We start from the raw sequence: 20,072 nt of genomic DNA, 5'->3' as shown, positions 1-20,072 counted from the left end.
AACTGAGTTCAGCTGGAGTTATCTGTACATCAGTTCCATTTGGAGTACAACTGAAGCACAACTGGGTTCAGCTGTAGTTATCTGTACATCAGTTCCATTCGGAGTACAACTGAAGCAGAACTGAGTTCAGCTGTAGTTATCTGTACATTAGTTCCATTTGGAGTACAACTGAAGCAGAACTGGCACTACTGTTGACCAGGTATCCCAGTTGGTTAGAGCTACAGCATAGTAACAAGAGGTCAAATGAATCTCCATCTGGCCCTATTGCAATTGTACCTTCCGAACACTGATTTTGTTTTTGTTTATTTCAAATTTTATCTTTTTTTTGGTCATAAAAGTTCCACAAGCTATGTTTTCCTTTTAGAATGATTTATGAAAGCTGTAGTCACAACAGAAAATGTTTTCAATGAACAGTCGGAAGTTTTTGACAGAGATACCGGGATCCTTTTATAGGTGTATGTAGGTAGCACAGGCTCGTAACACCTGTCTAGATTAAATATGACCAGAGCTAAGCTCTGAAATCACTCTATGCTTGAAGTTATCGGGACTAAAAATTACACAAGCTTTGACTGCCAGGGATCATAACAGAAAATCAGATCCAAGTGAATAACTAATGAAAATGATAAATCCTCCCTCTGGGCATATCCAGTTTGTGATGATTAAGATTGATACATTTATGCTCTACCATTTAATCTATAAACTTTGGGGAGATTACTTGAAAATATAAACTTGAGATAGGATTTATAATCATAAAAAAAAATCATGAACAGGAAATCCTATGCTATAAATGAAAATGTTTGCATTGGCATTTCAATACCTTTGAGTGTATTTACAATACGGTATATAACTATCAAGTATACATACCCCACCACCTTGTGTGGTAGCCATGTGTATCTGCTGGAGCTGGGTGCCAGCTTGGCCCTGAGCTACCACCTGAACCTGCGTTTTCTGGGGCAGCTTCTGTTGGTGCAACAACAGCTCCTGTGGGATCTGGCGTGCAAGAGAGGTGCCTATCTTCTGCTTGGGAACCTACATTCAGAGAATTTGTGTCCAACATATTAATTTGTGAATCCTAACTATTTTTCGCTTGTTTATATTTACTATATGGACCTACGCAACTACAGACAATTGTGTTAAGTGTAAATTAATGTAGTGTTTTCAGGACGATTATTCTGAAAACTTCTGTGTGAAGTCTACCACATCTATATACTGTGCAAGTCTACCACATCTATATATTGTGTAAAGTCTATCACATCTGTATATTGTATAAAGTCTACCACATCTGTATATTGTGTAAAGTCTACTACATCTGTATATTGTATACAGTCTACCACATCTATATATTGTGTAAAGTCCACCACATCTGTATATTGTGTAAAGTCTACCACACCTGTATATTGTATAAAGCCTACCACATCTGTATATTGTATAGTCTACCACATCTGTATATTGTATAGTCTACCACATCTGTATATTGTGCAAGTCTACCACATCTATACAATATATAGATGTGGTAGACTTTACACATCTGTATATTGTATAAAGTCTACCACATCTGTATATTGTATAAAGTCTACCACATCTATATGTTGTGCAAGTCTACCACATCTATATATTGTATAAAGTCTACCACATCTGTATATTGTGTAAAGTCCACCACATCTGTATATTGTGTAAAGTCTAGCACATCTATATATTGTGTAAAGGCTACCACATCTGGATATTGTGTAAAGTCTATCACATCTGTATATTGTATACAGTCTACCACATCTATACAATATATAGATGTGGTAGACTTGCACAATATATAGATATGGTAGACTTTATACAATATACAGATGTGTAAAGTCTACCACATCTGTATATTGTATAAAGTCTACCACATCTGTTGTTTGTTCATTGAAAAGGTATTCGGGAAGAAGTTTCTGAAACTATTTTTTGTGGTGCAGCGAGCTCCAAACAAAATGCATGTTATGCGTCCTTTCGTCAGCCATCGGTACAATTAATATAGAGGAGACGTGTCAAGAAAAAGAGTGTTTCTCGAATTATATAATAAATAGAATCTAACACTTGTGTTCATATAATGTTTAATATATTAAACTCATTTATTAATTTCATATGAAATTAATAAACTCGTTCAATAAATTCAATATTACATGAACACGTGTCAGATCCTCGATATATTATATGAACCGTGAGTAGACATCGTTGTCATGAACTGTTGACCACTTCAGGGAGTTTTTCAAGCCGATTTCGTTCCGCCCGCATTTCGAGCAGATCTGAATCAAAGAATTAGTGCTTCGGAAATAAGAGGTTTCTTCTTCTTCTGCCAAGTAATGTTCACAATCATCACGTTGATTATAATGACATTTTTTGTTTTTGGAGGGTGCGTGGTTAAAAAATTGGCAAAATCATATCCGATAGAATAAAGGCCGACCAGCGGCCTCTTATGTTATAGAAGTAGTACATTGGTATCTTTATGATTTCATATTAGTCATTCCAAGTTACTTATGGTTGTGTATGTACCAGATATACTAGTTCTTGTTGTAGTGGCTGTTGACATTGATTCACAAAGTGTTTTTTTTTTTTTTTTTATTGAATTTAATAAATTCATATTTGTTCAAATAAAATTTTAAAAAAATCCTACCTACCTACCTAAGTACTGGTAGGGTGGGTCGGTCAATGCCAAACAAGGAATATTTTAAGGATGGCCTGAACGTTTTACTGACACCCATGTGAAGCCTACAATACCTACCTGTGCCAAACTAGTGACCAGCTGTTGGGCTATGACCTTCTGAGCACCGACACCGCGACCTTGTTGAAGTTGCTTTAACCTCTGCTGGTTAATTTGATCTGGCTGTAACAGCATATAATATCAGAATTAGAATGAAGTGTTCATGAGCGGTTAAGTTTGTTCAGTGCTGGCTACTTTCCGTGTTCTCATGTTGGGACTGAACATATCTTCATCTGAGTGCTGAATTTTTACTCAGTGTGTGACAGAGGTTGCACTGCAAGATTCAGCGTATACTTGTAAGATTGAGTTTGGACTTGTGTGAGATCTTATCTGTTATATTGAATTTACACATGTTCAAGATCTAGTTTGTAATTGCTGCAAGATGTGCATGTACTCACCGTCAAGTTAAGTTTGCGTGGCTGCTGTTGGAAAGTGGTCTGTCGCTGTTGTCGAGTGAGAGCAATTAACTGTTGCTGTGTCAAAGCCTTTGTCATGGTTGCTTGCACTGTACCTGAAACATCAAGAATACATAACCATCAAAAGTTCTGTTACTGTAAAATCCATCTTCCATTTTCCACAGATATATTGTTGTCAATAACTACATTAGAAGATATTACTTGTGAAACTCCTGGCATATTTCTTACCTGTGGGAAGAGTGGTTCCCTGTGTGGAAGCGATACGAGCCAGCTGGGTAGATGTCAGGGTTGGCACTGTTGTCTGGATCTGTGTGCGTGCCACCTGGCCTGTCGTCGCTACATGGGTCACTTGACCAGTCTGGCTGGTGATGGAAGTAATATCCTGTATGGGAATGGTTAGGGGTCGCTGGGCACGGATTGCTGGGTTCAGTGTTCCAGTCACCGTCTAAATAAGCATAAAAAATAAACACTCAAAGATAGTGTTACATAACATATATCACATTCCACTAAAGAGGATTATCAGTAGGTTTCCAAGCTGCTAACAGATAAATCTTCGATAACTCACCTGACTGCAATGATGTTACAATGGCAAATCAAGCATCTCGTTTCTTTTCCCCATTTACATCGTTTTCACATCTTTCTATTTCAAGTGTTTATATATAGATTTCAGTCAGACCTTCCTTGTGGATCCTAATAAATTATCAATGGAGTTTGGAACTTCGATTTATCAGGAAAGATCCTTATAACTTGACGATGTGGAAATGTCACCTTAAGCCAGTTTATCATTTCAATCAGGCTTATTACCACATTTCAGTCCATCCCCTACTTAATCAAATACCAGGTATCTATGTATCCACCCTACCACCATCTCTCCCTCCTTTTCTGCCCAAAAGCTGGGTGGATAAATTATTCAATTTTTCATCAGTTGAAATATTGGAAGTTATGACTTAATCCATTATGCAATAATGTCTTTTAAAGAACTTGTTGATAATTTCTTGTAAAAGTTTTTCATGATCCTTCTTTGTCATTTTAATGTGTAACAACACTCACCACTGTGGAGGCCTGGCCTAGACTGGTAGCCTGACTCATACGTCGATTGATAGCAGCAAAGTTAGCTGCCACTCCACTGGGGGTATTTACTACAATGTTGCCTGTTGCTCCCACAGCACTGCGAGCTAGAGACACGGTAGTGGCTCCCTGTGGTACTCCCGACTTGGGCACGGCTGTTGCTGCCTGGCAATATATACAACATTTTTATTTTAGTGAAACCAGTGCAAACTGAAAAATAAAAGGCTGGTTTTTGTTAAACACTAATTCAATTTTGAATACATCCAGTGGGACCTAGTCATTCACTATTTTGTTCATCCTCAATGCAAATTCTTTTGCTAAAAGTATTGTGGTTAGTGGCAAGAAATATTTACCTTAGATGCTCAGCTATCTCTTACACCAAAATCAAACCCAATGCAACACAACAGTTATTTTGATTGGCTGACAGATGATAACTCACCATGACAGATGCAACAGTGGTCTGGATTGGCTGTAAATGCTGGGTGACTACCCCTTGAGGGACGGCCCCCTGTGGGATTGCAATGGCTGCAGTAACAGTGACAGGCTGGGGTTGTGCAGAGGCTTGAGGTGCAGGAGTTGCCTGAGGGGCCGCAGCTTGTTGCTGGGCGACTGTCCGAGCTGCCAAGTGTTGCTGTTCTGCAGTCGCAGCCTGTCAATACAAGGTCAACTTAAAGGCTGAAGGAAAGGAGCAAGCAGTATGGTGAAATATGCTGTTGTCTGGTAAGGCAAGGGCGAGCCTTGTAAGGTATGGCGAGATGTGATGCCGTTCAGCAATGCACTACTACTATTACTGTACAATGGCTTAACTATATCAGTATAAGTAGCTGTAGTCAGGATTGGATATTTTGAGAATATAACTTTACTGCACTATAAGACTGAATTCAAAGACAAATTGGTTGATGCAGTGCCACAAAGATGAGGGTCACAAGTACCTCAGGTACTTCAGTTTAATTAGTCAACTTTAATGTCATGGGTTCTGGGTATGAAGTAAAATAGTAAAAGTGGGTGGTGGGGATCAACTGAAATGATTGATTTATGGGTGGTGGGTCTTTTGCTAAACAGGAGGCCCATGGGCCTTAACGGTCACCCGATATATTTATACAGAGAGTTGATTTTGTTTTTTTAACATGAACAGATATATTATTCAAAGTGACAAAAAACAATAAAACCACCTTATGCAATATCTAGCCTACAGATTTCAGACTAAAAAGTATTTGAAACTAGCACCTCTGATTCTAAACAAGGGAAATGAAGAAATTTTAGCACACTGACTCCTTTGAGCCCCACCCTACAGCCCTTGGGGGTAGGGCTGGCTCAAAATTTTCAAAGTATCAAATTGTCAACTCAAGGTTATAATTCCAATCAAGTTATTAACATGTAATATTCAAAGTATCATTTGCCATTATCAGCCCCTGGGGGCTTGGGACTAAACCGGCCAGTATTTTTGTTGACCTTTGTCCATGGAAGGTCCCTGCAAAATTTCATTGAAATTGGTTCAGGGGTTTTGGAGAAGAAGTCGAAAATGTAAATTGTTTACGGACGCACGACGGACAAAAGGCGATCGCAATAGGTCACTTGAGACTTTGTCTCCGGTGACCTAAAAAAAGGTGCTGTCCCGGGTGATGTCTTTGTCTTTTTTCTAGAACAGTCCTAAAGAAATTAATCTTCTTTGACCATGATGTCATACAGACAGATCAACTTAAATGGTAAACACACAAATTTAAACAATAAACCTATTTAAGCCTGAAGGATGATGAGTCGGTGAAGTAGAAGTGAGCTACACTTACTGCTGCAGCTTGATTCTGTTTCTTCTCCCTCTGGATCCTCTGAGCACGGATCTCAGCCACATTCATGGGGTCCAATGGCTGATCGTATGTAATACCACTCTCGGACAGCACAGCTGCATGTTTGGGGTTCTTGGGTGTAGGGCTCACTAGAGTCTGTTTGAGTGTGGGTGGTCGCTTGGCAGCCAGTGTCTTAGCCGAGTCAAACCTTAGTGAGTGTAACATAGTAATGGCCTGGTTGCCGTCCTGAACATACAGCTGACTAGTACGCATGGGACGGTTGTTCTTTGTCTGAAACATTCATGTTATAATCAGAGTAAATTCTCAACCTTCACACTTCCAAATCTTGTAAGATTTTTTTCAGTTTTTACAGGTTTGGGATAAACGAAGCAGGAAAGAACCGATACTTCCCAATTGTATGTGAAGTTTCCCCATTTAAGAAAGTATCCCCTATTTTCCAATCTTTCTTCTTAAAAAACAACCCGAAACGTTTTTATGTACTAGTAACAATAAGTTTGAGAAACATTCCAGTTTCATGTGTGAAACAATGAAACTTACAAACACTTTTCTAGGGTGCAATTTGTATTTTTTCCATTCGTTTACCAAACCAAGCCGAGTCATACCTTGTATATTCCCTTTGTTTTCTTGCTCTGTTTGCGGGGATTGATGTCGTACAGGATGCGTCCCTCCTCACGTGGAATGATGACATTCTCATAGCGGTTTCTGCACTGTTTGGCAGAGCGATACACTCGACTAACACTGCTCACAATGTCAGCCACCAAGTCCCAGTTGAGCTGATGGGCAGGGGACACCACCATCAGGTTCAGCGGTACATCAAACAGACTTTGAACCGCCTACATAGGAAGATATAAAGTCCATCTGAAGGTCATATAAGGTCAAACAAAATTATAAACAGATTTACCATAAACTACAATTGTATTACACAAACGTTATAACATTCTACAATGTGAAATAACAATAGTATACCTACCTTCCAACTTCTGACACACAAAAAGTCAAGGAATATATCAAACAAGAGTACCGTGGGGTGGAACAATATACGCCCGTCGAATGCTATATAGTGTTATATACTTTATTACATTGAAATAAGATCTGCATCATTCAAAGAGTGGTTAGCTGACATGCTATAACAAGAGGCCCATGGGCCTTAACGGTCACCTGATATATTTATACAGAGAGTTGATTTTGTTTTTAACATGAACAGAAATATTATTCTAAGTGACAAAAAACAATAAAACCACCTTATTCAATATCTAGCATACAGATTTAAGACTGAAAAGTATTTTAAACTAGCATCTCCGATTCTTAACAAAGAAAATGGAGAAATTTTAGCACACTGACTCCTTTGGGCCCCACCCTACAGCCCTTGGGGGGTAGGGCTGGCTCAAAATTTTCAAAGTATCAAATTGTCAACTCAGGGTTATAATTCCAATCAAGTTATTAACATGTAATATACAAAGTATCATTTGCATTTATAAACCATAGTAAATTTTTGGCCCCAACCATCAGCCACGGGGGGTCAGTCAGGGCTGATATGTGCATACCATCAAACTGCTATCCAATACTAATAATGCTAACCTAAATTGAATTACTTCCCATGGAAATTAAACAAATGTTTGTCCAAAATGTGATTTCCCTATATAAACTATAGTAAAGTTTACTCCCTCCCCAGGGGAAAACATGAGATCCCAGGGTCATGAAATTCATAATTTTGGTAAAGCACCTGAAGACCCTTCCTTCTAAGAAGAGTTTTTGATTCTACCATATCTGGGTATTGAGAAGAAGATTTTTGAAATTTCAGTCAATTGTCCCTTTTTGGCCCTGCCCCTCAGGCCCCTGGGGGCTGGGGACCAAATCAGCCACTGTTTTTGTTGACCTTTGGCCATGGAAGGTTTCTGCAAAATTTCATTGAAATTGGTTCAGGGGTTTTGGAGAAGAAGTCGAAAATGTAAATTGTTTACTGACGCACGACTGACACCAGACAAACGGCAATAAAAATGTAGGAGAAATCCTCCGGATTTTTTTTCCAAATACTGAAATGAGCAAAAGGCAATAACTTTTGCAAAAATTGTTAAATCAAAATTCTTTTTAAGGAAACACAATAATATATCATGATAATTAAGCCTACTTAAGTTTCAAAGAGATTCGTTGAAAACTGTAGGAGGGGATTGCCGGACAAAAATCAAATACTGAAATGAACAAAGGGCAATAACTTTTGGAAACATTGTTGAATCAAAATTCTTTTAAGGGAGACACAACTTCATATCATGATTATAATGTATACCAAGTTTCAAAGAGATCTGTTGAAAACAGAAGGAAGAGATGGCCGGACAAAAATCAAATACTGAAATAAACAAAGGGCAATAACTTTTGGAAACATTGTTGAATCAAAATTCTTTTTAGGGAGACACAACTTCATATCATCATTATAATGTATACCAAGTTTCAAAGAAATCGGTCGAAAAATGTAGGAGATTGAAACAAACAAAAGTTTACCCCGGCCGGACAACGCCATACCATAATACTCCCGTCAAATTTGACGGGCGTATAAAACGCCATGTACATCCAACCCTGTATAAAGAGACTACCATTGGAAAATCCAAAAAGTGGTCTCTTAACCAAGGTGGTTTCCTAATTGGGGTGGTTGCATGAGCACGTTTGACTGGATTTTATCATTTATATTCCTAAATGTGAATGTTACCTTACAGCGACACAGATCTCGTTTACAAATGAACTTGGTTAGGAAACAAGTCCAGTTCTCACTCCACATTATGAGGGAATGTCAGGAATTACACCCATAAGGAAATACATTAGGACTTTCTAGAATCTGGTATCCATTTTACAGATTTTTCCAAAATTTAAATCTATTATTAATAGTATGGGGAGTGATCATGTCTATGCAGTCAAGCATAACATTATCTTCCAATACAAAACAAACCGTAATGACCAGCAGGTGCACCTACCTGGAGAAGTGCCCAGTCTTCGTGGATTAACCATTCTGGGTGGTCAGATGACTGGTCAGCTGGTTTGTTAAGGACTGGAGGGACGGGGCGGAAGGGTTTGAGCAGGCCACCCTGTTTAAGTTTTGCCTCGCGTCTCATCCTCAATAGAGCTGCTGTAGGGCGGTCGAACAGGGAACGGGGCACCCTCGGCTGCTCCTCCTTTCGTTGTTTTTGTTTACGTGCTGGAAATGAAAGTATCATACAAAGATCAAAGTTTTAATATACCATTACTGATGTTACTCTCGATTATTTCACCCAATATAAAATCCACTAAAGGAATTTTTCCTTTATATGTCTGAAAAGATTGATACAAGTTATGAAAACTTTTGTACAATTTGTCACAAATGCACAGCAAAATCATAATTTGCATATCTTTTAGTCATGATTGCATAGTCTCCAAGTGAAAGATAACTTCCACAGTATAAGCTTTATATGTCATCATCCTTTATATCTCTATATATATATTGTGGAAATACATACTTGTGATGGACTCAACCTTGGGTTTCTTGTGCTCTTTCTTGATGTAAATTGGTGGCAGCTGTGACTCTGGCATAACTGTTGGCTCATACAGGAAGCACATGGTCTGGTCCAGGTAGATATCATTGTCATCGTGAGGGGGTGTAGGTGGTGCCCACATCTACAGTACACACACCACATACAAATCATAATGTGGGGATGCAACCTTTGATCTTACATAAGATAGGGGCAAGTTCTCAATCGGATAACTTCGTAACTTTCACCAATAATTTTGCTATCAACGAAAAGATATTTTTTTTGTGGATTCATATTCACGAATTCAAGTATTTGATATACATGAAGCCATAATCAACTCTACTCTCCTTTTCTTTCAGTGGTTTTCCATATCACTTATTTTAAATTTTCATAAGGTTTGTTACCTTATGAATTTTTTTATTTTTTTTTAAAGCTATATGCATTTATTTACATTTGTATCTTTAAAGTGCCAAAGACAGAAATAATACCAACCGGCATATGTTCTTGATCTGTATCCGAGATGAATATCTACAAAGTGAATTAAATATTTAGTTTACCCATCAAATAGGTCTCAATACTGAAGATGTTGAATGGGATAATTTTGTACAAGAGGCAACGTGCAAGACTAAACCTGGATCCATCTGATCACTGAAAGTACGACATCAAGTTTTTCCTTTTCACATTACAATGATTGTTTTATAAAGTACTATACTTGTGATTAAAAAGCCAGGTATCCAAGAAACAATCAGAACAGAATGGTCACGATAGGTCAATCTAGCAGTATTGCCTGTCTTTTTTAATATTAACTACATCCTTTATAGAACCCAGCTTTGACACATTGCACATACCTCACTTGAGCACACACATGTAAGTTTGTTGCAATTATCTATTCGTCCAACCCAGCAGTTGTTCACTAACAACATTTTGTCAAAATCTTTACAGAACTTCAGGCAGTCCTCTTCTCAAGTCCAGCAACCCTTTGTTTATTGATATAGGCAATTTCCATGTGAAACAGGTCTCAATTCGAAGCAAATTATGTAATGGTGAAGATATAATTCCTTGCTATTTTTGTTTAATTTGTCCTTGACTTGACAATGCGTAAATAATTAACATACTTTAGGTTTAAATGTTGAATGCAGTGTTTAAAAAATGTAGTCAGTGGAGCAGCTGGTTTTGACATTTTGCAGTGAAAGTGTAAATATTGCAGTTTTTCCAAGTTATACATTGCCAAATAGTGCTTGGTTTAACACATTTTCGTTGGAATGACATTTTAATAGATCAGGTAATAATCGAGAGACAAAAAAAAATCATGACCCGGTGTATCCTGAAAATTTATCAAATCTTGATACTCCAGGGTGTTCCACTCTCTGCAGTGAGAGTGAGAGTGTAACCACTAGAGTCTCAAGGATCATCTAAATTGACCCCTGAATATTTCAATATTTTAATCAGTGAATATTATTTGACAACTAGACTATCCTGGCCCCCAATACCAAAATACACTTATATAGCTGATGTTGGCTAGAATGATTTTTTCTTTTAATCCCCCCCCTTCAAAATTTGATACTCAATGAAATTTAGGTATAATCAGATTTCTATTTACCTTGGTGAATTTAAAGTCCGATAATGAAGACTATTTCGAGGAATTTTTATTCGGCGAATTCATCCATTTCCATTTTGTAAAGAACTGGTAAAATCTTCATTTAAATGTCAATTTCTAGCTTCAGGAAACTGGTTTGCTGCACTGGTGGTAATGGAAAATTTCTTTAAATCATATCCTTTTACAACATGATTCTCTTGAACCAGTATATTGCAAATAAAACTAATTTAAGGTCATTTTACAGTCACAATAAAGATATTCATGCAATATAATGTTCATTTTCATTTCTGCAATTTAAACTTCTATTGTGACATCCATAGTTTAGATAAAGGTATAAAATTATTTATCCATTTTAACTGGTATTTTTTTACAGCTTTATCACTAAATACCTCAAAGTTTTCCAGGCTTGACCTGTAATTTAGCAACATTAATGTCAACCCTTCCTTTTCAATCCTGTTGGACAACCTTGCAAGAAAGGCGACTTAGTCTTATTTTAGATCATAAAATAAATTCAATGCAATAGATTTCAGTACCACGCGTCTCCTGGGCGAGTTCCAAAATCCTCCAGCAATATTCGTAGTCTCATTTGTTTCGTCCAATGGATAGTTTAGGGGAACATGTTACCTCAAATTTCATAACCTGCAATTTGTTTTATAGTTATCTCCCTTATCAAATTCAATTGGCACAATTTGTCAAAACTTTTCAAAACTGCACCTTGTTTAGTTTTCAACTGTGTTATCAATTAATTAAATAAGTTTATAGGTTTCTGAATGTGGAATTCTTTTTGAAAAGAGGTACATGTCACAGTGAGGTAGCATATATCTGTTAGCGTTTGTGTGCAAATGGCTGGGCAGAGGACGAACAGACAGACACGGCATCTCATTTCTGTGTACGATGTGTCCGGCAACAGCAGGCGGCCAACAGTTATCACTCGACACAAGGTTGTGGTGCCTACATCATACCAATTTATCGTATATGTAGATTTACAAAACTTTAAAACTGAAATGTTATTGGAGGGGGAAATACAGCGAAAAACCAACTGTCAAATACAAATTTACTGAAAAGGATTACATTTCCCCCTATGTGACATATAATCAGATGATATGCTCATTATCTACTAAAATTAATAATGGCGATATTATTTCACGGAAAAAGGATTATTTCTGAACAATTTCTATATATATTTCTGTATATTTTTACTTTACCAATAAGACATTTGGATGAAGCGGTCAAGCATCGTACGGAAGAAATGAGACGCAGATTGAAGAAGTCTGCCGAGACCTCCACAGCCTACACCGTCTATATATAGACACCAGTAACCTTGAATCGGGTGACCAGCAATAGCCGTTACCATGGCAACCCGTCAAAACCCGATCAACATCGTCAGCACAAAGAAATGAGATGCAGAGTCTAATATAATGCAACGTTTGAACTCTTTATTCATATCAGGTGACACCAGGTGTCCAGGTCTTGTCGCCAATATGTAGCAACACCAAGCTCTAGTATCCTCTTTCATTCTTAGTCCCAATCATACACAAAACTTAAAAGACAAAGAATTAGCATACAGGCAGACTGCTACAATCTTTTCATCTCTCTAACATATTTAAACACCCAGTGTGTCTCACTTCTGCTCACATGTTCCATCCTATGCCTGCTCCCTTGCTCATCCATCCCTCCATTTACACAGGTTTTAACAATCTCACAGTCACCGAGAGGTAAGGCATGCATTCACTACCACATTTCAAACACATGTTCACATTCTTTTCATATATATACAAAAAAACCAAAACAAAAAAATTCTACATATAACAGATGTACATTCCATTCAAGTCATTTATACAAAACAAATGAATTTGTATGGCAACAAATTCTCTTTTGCTACATACATTTATACAAAGGTAATCTAGCCAAACATGTTTACACTGAAATAGCATGATGTACATCCCTTTATAAGTTGTCAATGTTGCAATTTTTGGCACTGGCTGTAACCCTTAAGCCACACATTTGCCAGCAATTGATTTTTTATGATGAATGTTCTTCTTCTTTATCAATGAAATACTGTTTTACAAAAATCGACATTTTGTCCTCCCATCAAGTATCTGGCTTATTGGACACCAAAAACAACAAATTCTGTGTGGTACAATACAAACCTAGTTTCTGTGTGGTTCTGAGGTTGTTTTAACACAAGTGATTATCTCACTTCATAGTCGACATTGGGTGAAGGCCTACAGTCATTTTGATCCACACAAGTGGACAAACCCCTTGATGCTGTATCAATATTTTTTGTTCAATGTTCCAAATCACAACCAATTTACAGTTTAATTTGGACCCAGAAACTTGACCAGCAGTGCGTGTAGCACAGAGCTCAGTCTTGCTTAGGATTAGCACTTAGAATATCGGTCATGCAAGAAACATGTTGTGTAACAGACATCCTTCATCCATTGTCATTATACAGCAGAGTGCCGTTGCTTGTGCCCTCCACTACAGGGGGCGTACCTTGTATATTAAACGGCTGAAATAAGGTCTCTACAGTGGAAGGTAGGGCATCATTCTTAATAGTTACATTGGCCCCAACAGGGATCACTGGATTACTGCCCGCTTTGATCAAACTGATAAACTGCGGGTTTTGGGGATTTGTCCCGATAGTGAAAGTCTGCGGATTAGATGCTCTGGCCACACTAACAGTCGCAGGGGCTACATCATTCTGCACTCCAACCTCTGCTTCAACCTTGCTATCACTTGGCGTATGGTCCTGCATGACTGCTCGCCTGGTACGTATGACAAGGTTAGGGTTTGACCAGGGTTGTGGGACAGACAAACTTGCAGTGGTGGTGTTGGGTAAGCGTTTAGCACCTAGTAGGGCCACTGGTGGTGCTCTGTTCAAGACCTGGTCCGTGGGTCCTGCCACAGCCATCGGAACACTAGGTACCTTCGAGTTAGTTTTGGTGGCTCTGGCGACATGATTAGGGGACTGGAATCTGGACATTGGCATAGAAAGACGAGGAGTGGCAACTGGTGGGTTTTGATTTTGGACAACTGAGATTTGTTGGGCTTGACCTATGGCAGTGTTGGGTATAACATGTCGCAGTCTTGGAGAAGGAATAGTGGTGCCCGGGACAATTTTGTTGCCAATCATTCTAGCCATGGGCATAGCTATAGTAGATCCACTCACAGACATTGGTATGGCCTTTCCTCCAGCCAGTTGCAGGAAAACCAGTCCCTGCTGCTGCTGAGGATTGGCCCCCTGAAACTGAGGGCTGGCTGCATGTAGTCTTACCCCCTGACTGACCATCGGGTTCACACAGTACTGCAGGACAGGCTGCTGAGCCACTGTTGAGTTGCCACTGACCTTAATGAAGGAGATAGTAGGCTGGGCCCCACTCCCCTGGGCACCAATCACCTGCTGCACCCCTGGGGTCTGGGTCAGAATCTGCTGGGTCTGAGACACAACTGGTAGGCCTCGAGTCCCCTGGGTGACTAACTGTACTCCTTGACCTCCCAGCTGGGGGTTCTGAGTGACAAGGTGAATGGCTTGAGAGACAGGTATTCCAGAGGCCTGGGAAACCAGCTGGAGTTGGGGCTGGCCCTGGGATAGAAGCTGGCCCCGAGGCAGAGCCTGCATCTGCTTGACCACATGCTGGATGGGTTGGGCAGCGACTCCCTGAGGGAGGACATGTCGTATGGTCTGGTGTGCCTGCCCCTGGGGTGCCACTATCTGGTAGGGGCGGGGCTGGGTTACCTGCAACATGGCCTGCTGGGGAATCGAGGTGAATGTGGGTTGGTCAGGTGTGCCTTGCACTCCCTGGGACACTGAACCCTTGACCGTGACAGGTGTCTGCTTGATGTTGTGGTGGGCCTTGGATATAATTTGTTTAAGGTGCTGAAGCTGGGATGGGGTGAGCAGCTGGGGCTGGGTGCTTAACCCTGGGAGCTTGGTGGAAGGTGAGGAGTACACTGGATTGCCCTGTGATGCAGCATTCCCTGGAGACACATTGGTCAGGTGCTGCTGTAATGCCTGTTTGGCAACCAGTCGCTGTACAGTCAGACTTGCCGACTTCTTGTCAGCCTTGGGAGGTGTAAGTGACGTTAGGGTCGTGGGGATAGACACTTTAGGAGGAGTAAGTGTGGGAACCTTCAGTGGCACTTTTGTTCCCTTTAGTTGTTTCTGTAATGCTGCTTTGGCCTGGCGAGCGGTCGCCTTTTTGGAAGCAAGTACTGGTTGAGGTGAAAGTTTATCCTCTGATGTTGTTATATTTTTTACGGGTGATTTCTTCTTTGGTGTTGTAGGGACAGCGAGTTTGGCAGCCAGATTTCTCATGGCACTCCTTGCTGCCTTCAGTCTATCTAAGAGGGGTTCACTACCGGATTCATCATCCACCACAATTTCCCCCTCCCCAGGATCCCCCACCTCCCCCACAATTCTCTCTACATTTTCCGACACCAGCTGGCCCCTTACACCTTTACCACGCCCCCTGGTGCCAGGCTTGCGACCAGCTGACTGGCGCAGAGGACTGGTGAGGTTGCCACGAGGTTTTTTGGCCTGTTTGCCGGAGCGTTTCTTCACCTGGTTGTAAGAGTCATCACGGAGGTACGTGTAAAGCATCTCGTCTTCCTCTAGTTCCAGGCGACGTTCCTCATCCTCCTTCAATGCCTTTAATCGGGCTAGCTCCCAGTCCTTCTTGGAGTTGGCAATCTCTTCCTGTAGACAAGCAAGTACAGATATAGTCTAGGATTATTGTTTTAATCATTAGTTTGTACAATGATCCAAAAAATAAGATGACACACATTTTTCTTCTTCAAAAGCTTACAAAATACATTTCATTACAAAGGTTTATATCTGAATTTATTCATCCGTGTCAAGTCATAATAGAATAAAAGACAAAATCGCTGGTAATAAAGTATTAGACATGGTCAATCCAGAAATGACAAATTTTGATTTTGAACAAATTTTCTAGCATGAAAATAGCAAGATATTTGTTTTGTTATTTTGTTATTTCATGAACTTTTGTAATGATATAAAACTGTAAACAAATTACCCCGACTGATTTCTGAAAGTACCGATAATGAAATGTAATACTGCAAGAGCTGATCTTACCACAGAAATCTCCAGGTTGTCATCAGGTTTCATTTCATTCTCCATAAATGTTACTGCAAACCTCTCAATTGGAGAGAGCTACAAAACACAAACTCAGTACAGACACAGAAACCAGTGACATCAAAACATTCAATATGTTGTCAAGTTTTCAAATTGTAATTATTACTGATGTTAATTTCTCACCTACATCAAGTTCAACTTTCCTAAATAAACATGCTGAACCTTCTACTGCATTTCAATCACAAACTGATATAGTGACAACTGTTTCCTATCAGCATAACCAAATAATCCTTCATTCAGTTGGTGATTTAGTCTATTTTTCAGTCAAACTTTACAGACATTAAAAAACAGAGTTTACAATTTTACAATCAGATTTTGTGTTAGATCAGCTATCGTTATCCTACATTCAAAACATTTGATGTTCACAACTATTGTTGCTTGTTTCCTACGACAGGTAGTTTTAATTGCACCAGTAGCAATTAAAGTGTTTTAAGTAGGAATTTATTTTCCCTGGTTTATATTCTCTCTTGAAGAACAGTTGAATTTCACCAAGAGTAAGCTCAGGGTTAAAGCAACGCGTAAACAAGAGGCCCAGAAGGCCCGTATCGCTTACCTGTTTCTTTTGTTACATGAAACTGACATATAGATAACTTAAGACCAAATTTGGTAACTATAATCCAAACATGTTTGACCCCCGTGACCTTGAAAGTAGGTCAAGGTCATTTCAATGAGGAAACTTTATAAAGCACTCCATCCCAGGTACCTACTGGCCAAATATCATAACCCTAGGCCCTCAAATTCTTCAGAAGAAGTCGCTCAAAGAAAAAGTTGACAGACAGACTGACGACGCAGTACGGCTTATATATGCTCACATGGCCCTTTGGGTCAGGTGAGCTAATAAATGGATGTTATATGTAATTTACTGAAAATGGCCTATTGTTCTCCACTCCCCGGATTTAAAGCTTACACTTAAATTGATCTCTATGACAATGAACTTTGTCAAACAGTTGGGCAGACATGAGTATGCAGTTTAGGATACTAAAGATTTTTCTCAATGTTATAATGGTAGACCCGATACAATACTGTGACCTACCTCTTTGTCCAACAACAATACTGTGACCTACCTCTTTGTCTAACATGGCAAGTTCTTGCTCTGCTTTGGACATCTCTTCCTCCTCCTTTCGTTTCTCTGCCTCTCGCTCATCCCATGGAATGTTCTCATCAAACTCGGCAAGTTCTGCCTTCTGTTCAGCCTTCACAAGGTTGGCAGCCACCACATCCGTCTCATCTTCAGCCTTTCCCAATGCCTACAAAACAATTCATTTATCTGTGACATCTTCAGCCTTTCCGAATGCCTACACCACAATTTATATATCTGTGGCATCCTCATTAATGCCTACACCACAATTTATATATATCTGTGACATGCTCATTAATGCCTACACCACAATTTATATATCTGTGGCATCCTCATTAATGCCTACACCACAATTTATATATCTGCGACATCCTCATTAATGCCTACACCACAATTTATATATCTGCGACATCCTCACCGCCCATGAAAACATCATGAAGAAATGACACGAGGGTAAAGTATCATGTTGATCATGCATTATGTTATTTTGATGCATTTGCACTTTTTTCCACTTTTCAATACAACCACTAACTTTTCCATTTAATTATCACTTCAATCTTGGAAGCTGCAAATTAAAAATTGGTACTTTTTCACATCGATATCAAATCAAAATTTTGGAAAATGTAGCCATGTAACAAAGAATTTGGGGCCATATATGTATATACATAGCAGTGGTAATGTTCGATCAATGGTAATAATCTTGATTTTTTTGACATGTCCAAAAGGTGAACAGACATGAACAAGAGGCCCAGAGGGCCTGTATCGCTCACCTGGATATCAAAGTAATCAAGGCAAAATATTCTCCAAATAAGATCCAAAGGAATAGGCCAGACCCCAAGGACAATCCTTGTATCCTATCTGTATTTTTCATGCCCTGCAATTTTATGTATGGTTATGGGGTGGGAATCTCAACAGTTTCCAAGGTGTGACTCAGAAACTAGGTCCCTAGGATTGTGGCCAGACCCAAGGATCAATTATAATATCCTGACTGCATTCGTCTCTTTATGCCCAGCATTTGTAGATACAGTTTTGAGGTGGGGATCTCAACTGTTTCAAAGTTATGACCCAGGGGTCAAGTCTCCAAAGGTGGAGCAGACTCCCTAGGTCCCTAGGATTGTGGCCAGACCCAAGGATCAATTCTTATATCACGACTGCATTCGTCTCTTTATGCCATGCATTTGTATATACAGTTTTGGGGTGGGGATCTCAACCATTTCAAAGTTATGACCCAGGGACTTTGTCTCCAAGGGTGGGGCCAGACCCCTGGGCAATCCTGGAAACATATGTGCATTCTTCTTTTCATTCTCAGCAACTGTATACATGGTTATAGGGTGGGGATCTCAACCATTTCCAAGCAATAAACTATTTTTGGCCCAACCCTTTAGCCAAGGGGGTCAGCCCCACTACTTGTACAATTTGAATCCTTAAATGCTTCCAACCTAATATGATTGATATCCAGTGATAAGGTCTACAGAAGAAGACATTTATAGCGATATAGCCCCACCATGTGTACAATTTTGAATCCCCACTACCTAGGGATGCTTCCAGTAAAATATGGTTGATATCCATCGCTTAGTTCCAGAGGAAAAGTCGCTTAAAGCAATATAGCCAAATTGATCCCTTTTGACCCCGCCCCTCAGCCCCACCATTTGTACAATTTTGAATCCCCACCACCTAGGGATGTTTCCAGTAAAATTTAGTTAAATTCCAATCAGGGGTTAAGAAGAAGAAGTCGTTTGAAGAAATTGTTGATGTATGTACGACGGACGCCACGGTATGGCATAAGCTCACCTTGGTCCTTCGGACCAAGTGAGCTAACAATACTTCAACCCTCCCACTCGATGGCATGGTGTTCATCAAGAGGCAAGAAATACTATAAACATCTTCAAGCATCATGTTTACCTGTTCAAACTGAGCTACAATATTCTTGTCTGATGGCGCCACTGTTTGCTTATTACCATCCACAGGGGTTTTGATCTCCTTCAGCTCGTCCCCACCCCCAAGGGACTTTGTCGTCATCTTTACTTCAGTCACTTTGGGCTCCACCAGGGAATCCAGCCCTGTTGGCTCAGAGAACAGCTCCTGGATTGTGTTCTGCAAGAAGCAAAATAGATATTGTAACTTGTCATCCACACAAAAACATCAAAAAAATATTTATCGGTGTGTCGGAACTAATGCTATTCCCAGAAAACATATTGACTTTATTTATATTTTTATTTTAAGGCAAGAGGCTACAATTACACAATGGAATAAACTGCAACATACTTGTGTTAACTAGAAAATGTCTGTAAGACATTTAATAAATGCCCCTGCTGCCATGTGAAATTAGTTTCAGTGTCCTATAAAAAGTTACAACCACTTTGATCTTGATACCCTGAAACATGCACACACACAAGGTACTACACTTAAAGTTGATTTTAATATTCATGTTTTTTTCTGTATGTTATTACCATCTCCATAACATGAATGAAGTTGCCAAGTGTTTAAATTGAATCAGTTGATGATTTTCTATATATAGCAACAGTGACCTTGGCCTTGACCTTGGAACCCTGAAACACAACAATGTCCAAAGTATACTTATACTTGAGCTTTGCATAAAGTTTGACCAAAATCCATGAAAGAATGAAGTTGTTAAGTATTTACATTGAATCGGGATGGGTCGTGACGCGAGTTTACATTGAATCGGGACGGGACGGACATGGGTAACACTATATGCCCCCCCCCC

The 20,072-nt window shown here is 39.5% G+C and overlaps 1 protein-coding gene across 2 annotated transcripts in view; it reads right to left on the bottom strand.

The window, feature by feature from the left end:
• The window catches only part of LOC110455353 (helicase domino-like), a 105,071-nt gene that overhangs the window by 5,953 nt on the left and 79,046 nt on the right, over nucleotides 1-20,072 (bottom strand). For both annotated transcript variants that reach the window (XM_021505434.1, XM_021505435.1), the window contains 15 exons: nucleotides 19,250-19,441; nucleotides 17,334-17,516; nucleotides 16,210-16,287; nucleotides 15,679-15,813; nucleotides 10,010-10,045; nucleotides 9,506-9,662; nucleotides 8,987-9,207; nucleotides 6,626-6,856; nucleotides 6,006-6,293; nucleotides 4,658-4,867; nucleotides 4,201-4,383; nucleotides 3,379-3,595; nucleotides 3,133-3,245; nucleotides 2,756-2,857; nucleotides 865-1,029 (listed from right to left, as the gene is read on the bottom strand). In XM_021505434.1, the coding sequence (XP_021361109.1) occupies nucleotides 865-1,029; nucleotides 2,756-2,857; nucleotides 3,133-3,245; nucleotides 3,379-3,595; nucleotides 4,201-4,383; nucleotides 4,658-4,867; nucleotides 6,006-6,293; nucleotides 6,626-6,856; nucleotides 8,987-9,207; nucleotides 9,506-9,662; nucleotides 10,010-10,045; nucleotides 15,679-15,813; nucleotides 16,210-16,287; nucleotides 17,334-17,516; nucleotides 19,250-19,441 (2,511 nt within the window). The remainder of the gene's footprint in view (nucleotides 1-864; nucleotides 1,030-2,755; nucleotides 2,858-3,132; nucleotides 3,246-3,378; nucleotides 3,596-4,200; nucleotides 4,384-4,657; nucleotides 4,868-6,005; nucleotides 6,294-6,625; nucleotides 6,857-8,986; nucleotides 9,208-9,505; nucleotides 9,663-10,009; nucleotides 10,046-15,678; nucleotides 15,814-16,209; nucleotides 16,288-17,333; nucleotides 17,517-19,249; nucleotides 19,442-20,072) is intronic.

The sequence above is a fragment of the Mizuhopecten yessoensis genome, unplaced genomic scaffold (assembly GCF_002113885.1).
Source record: "Mizuhopecten yessoensis strain PY_sf001 unplaced genomic scaffold, ASM211388v2 scaffold8205, whole genome shotgun sequence".
Classification (NCBI taxonomy): domain Eukaryota; kingdom Metazoa; phylum Mollusca; class Bivalvia; order Pectinida; family Pectinidae; genus Mizuhopecten; species Mizuhopecten yessoensis.
Note: the sequence above shows the minus strand (reverse complement) of the source record. Positions and strands in the feature narration are given on the sequence as shown.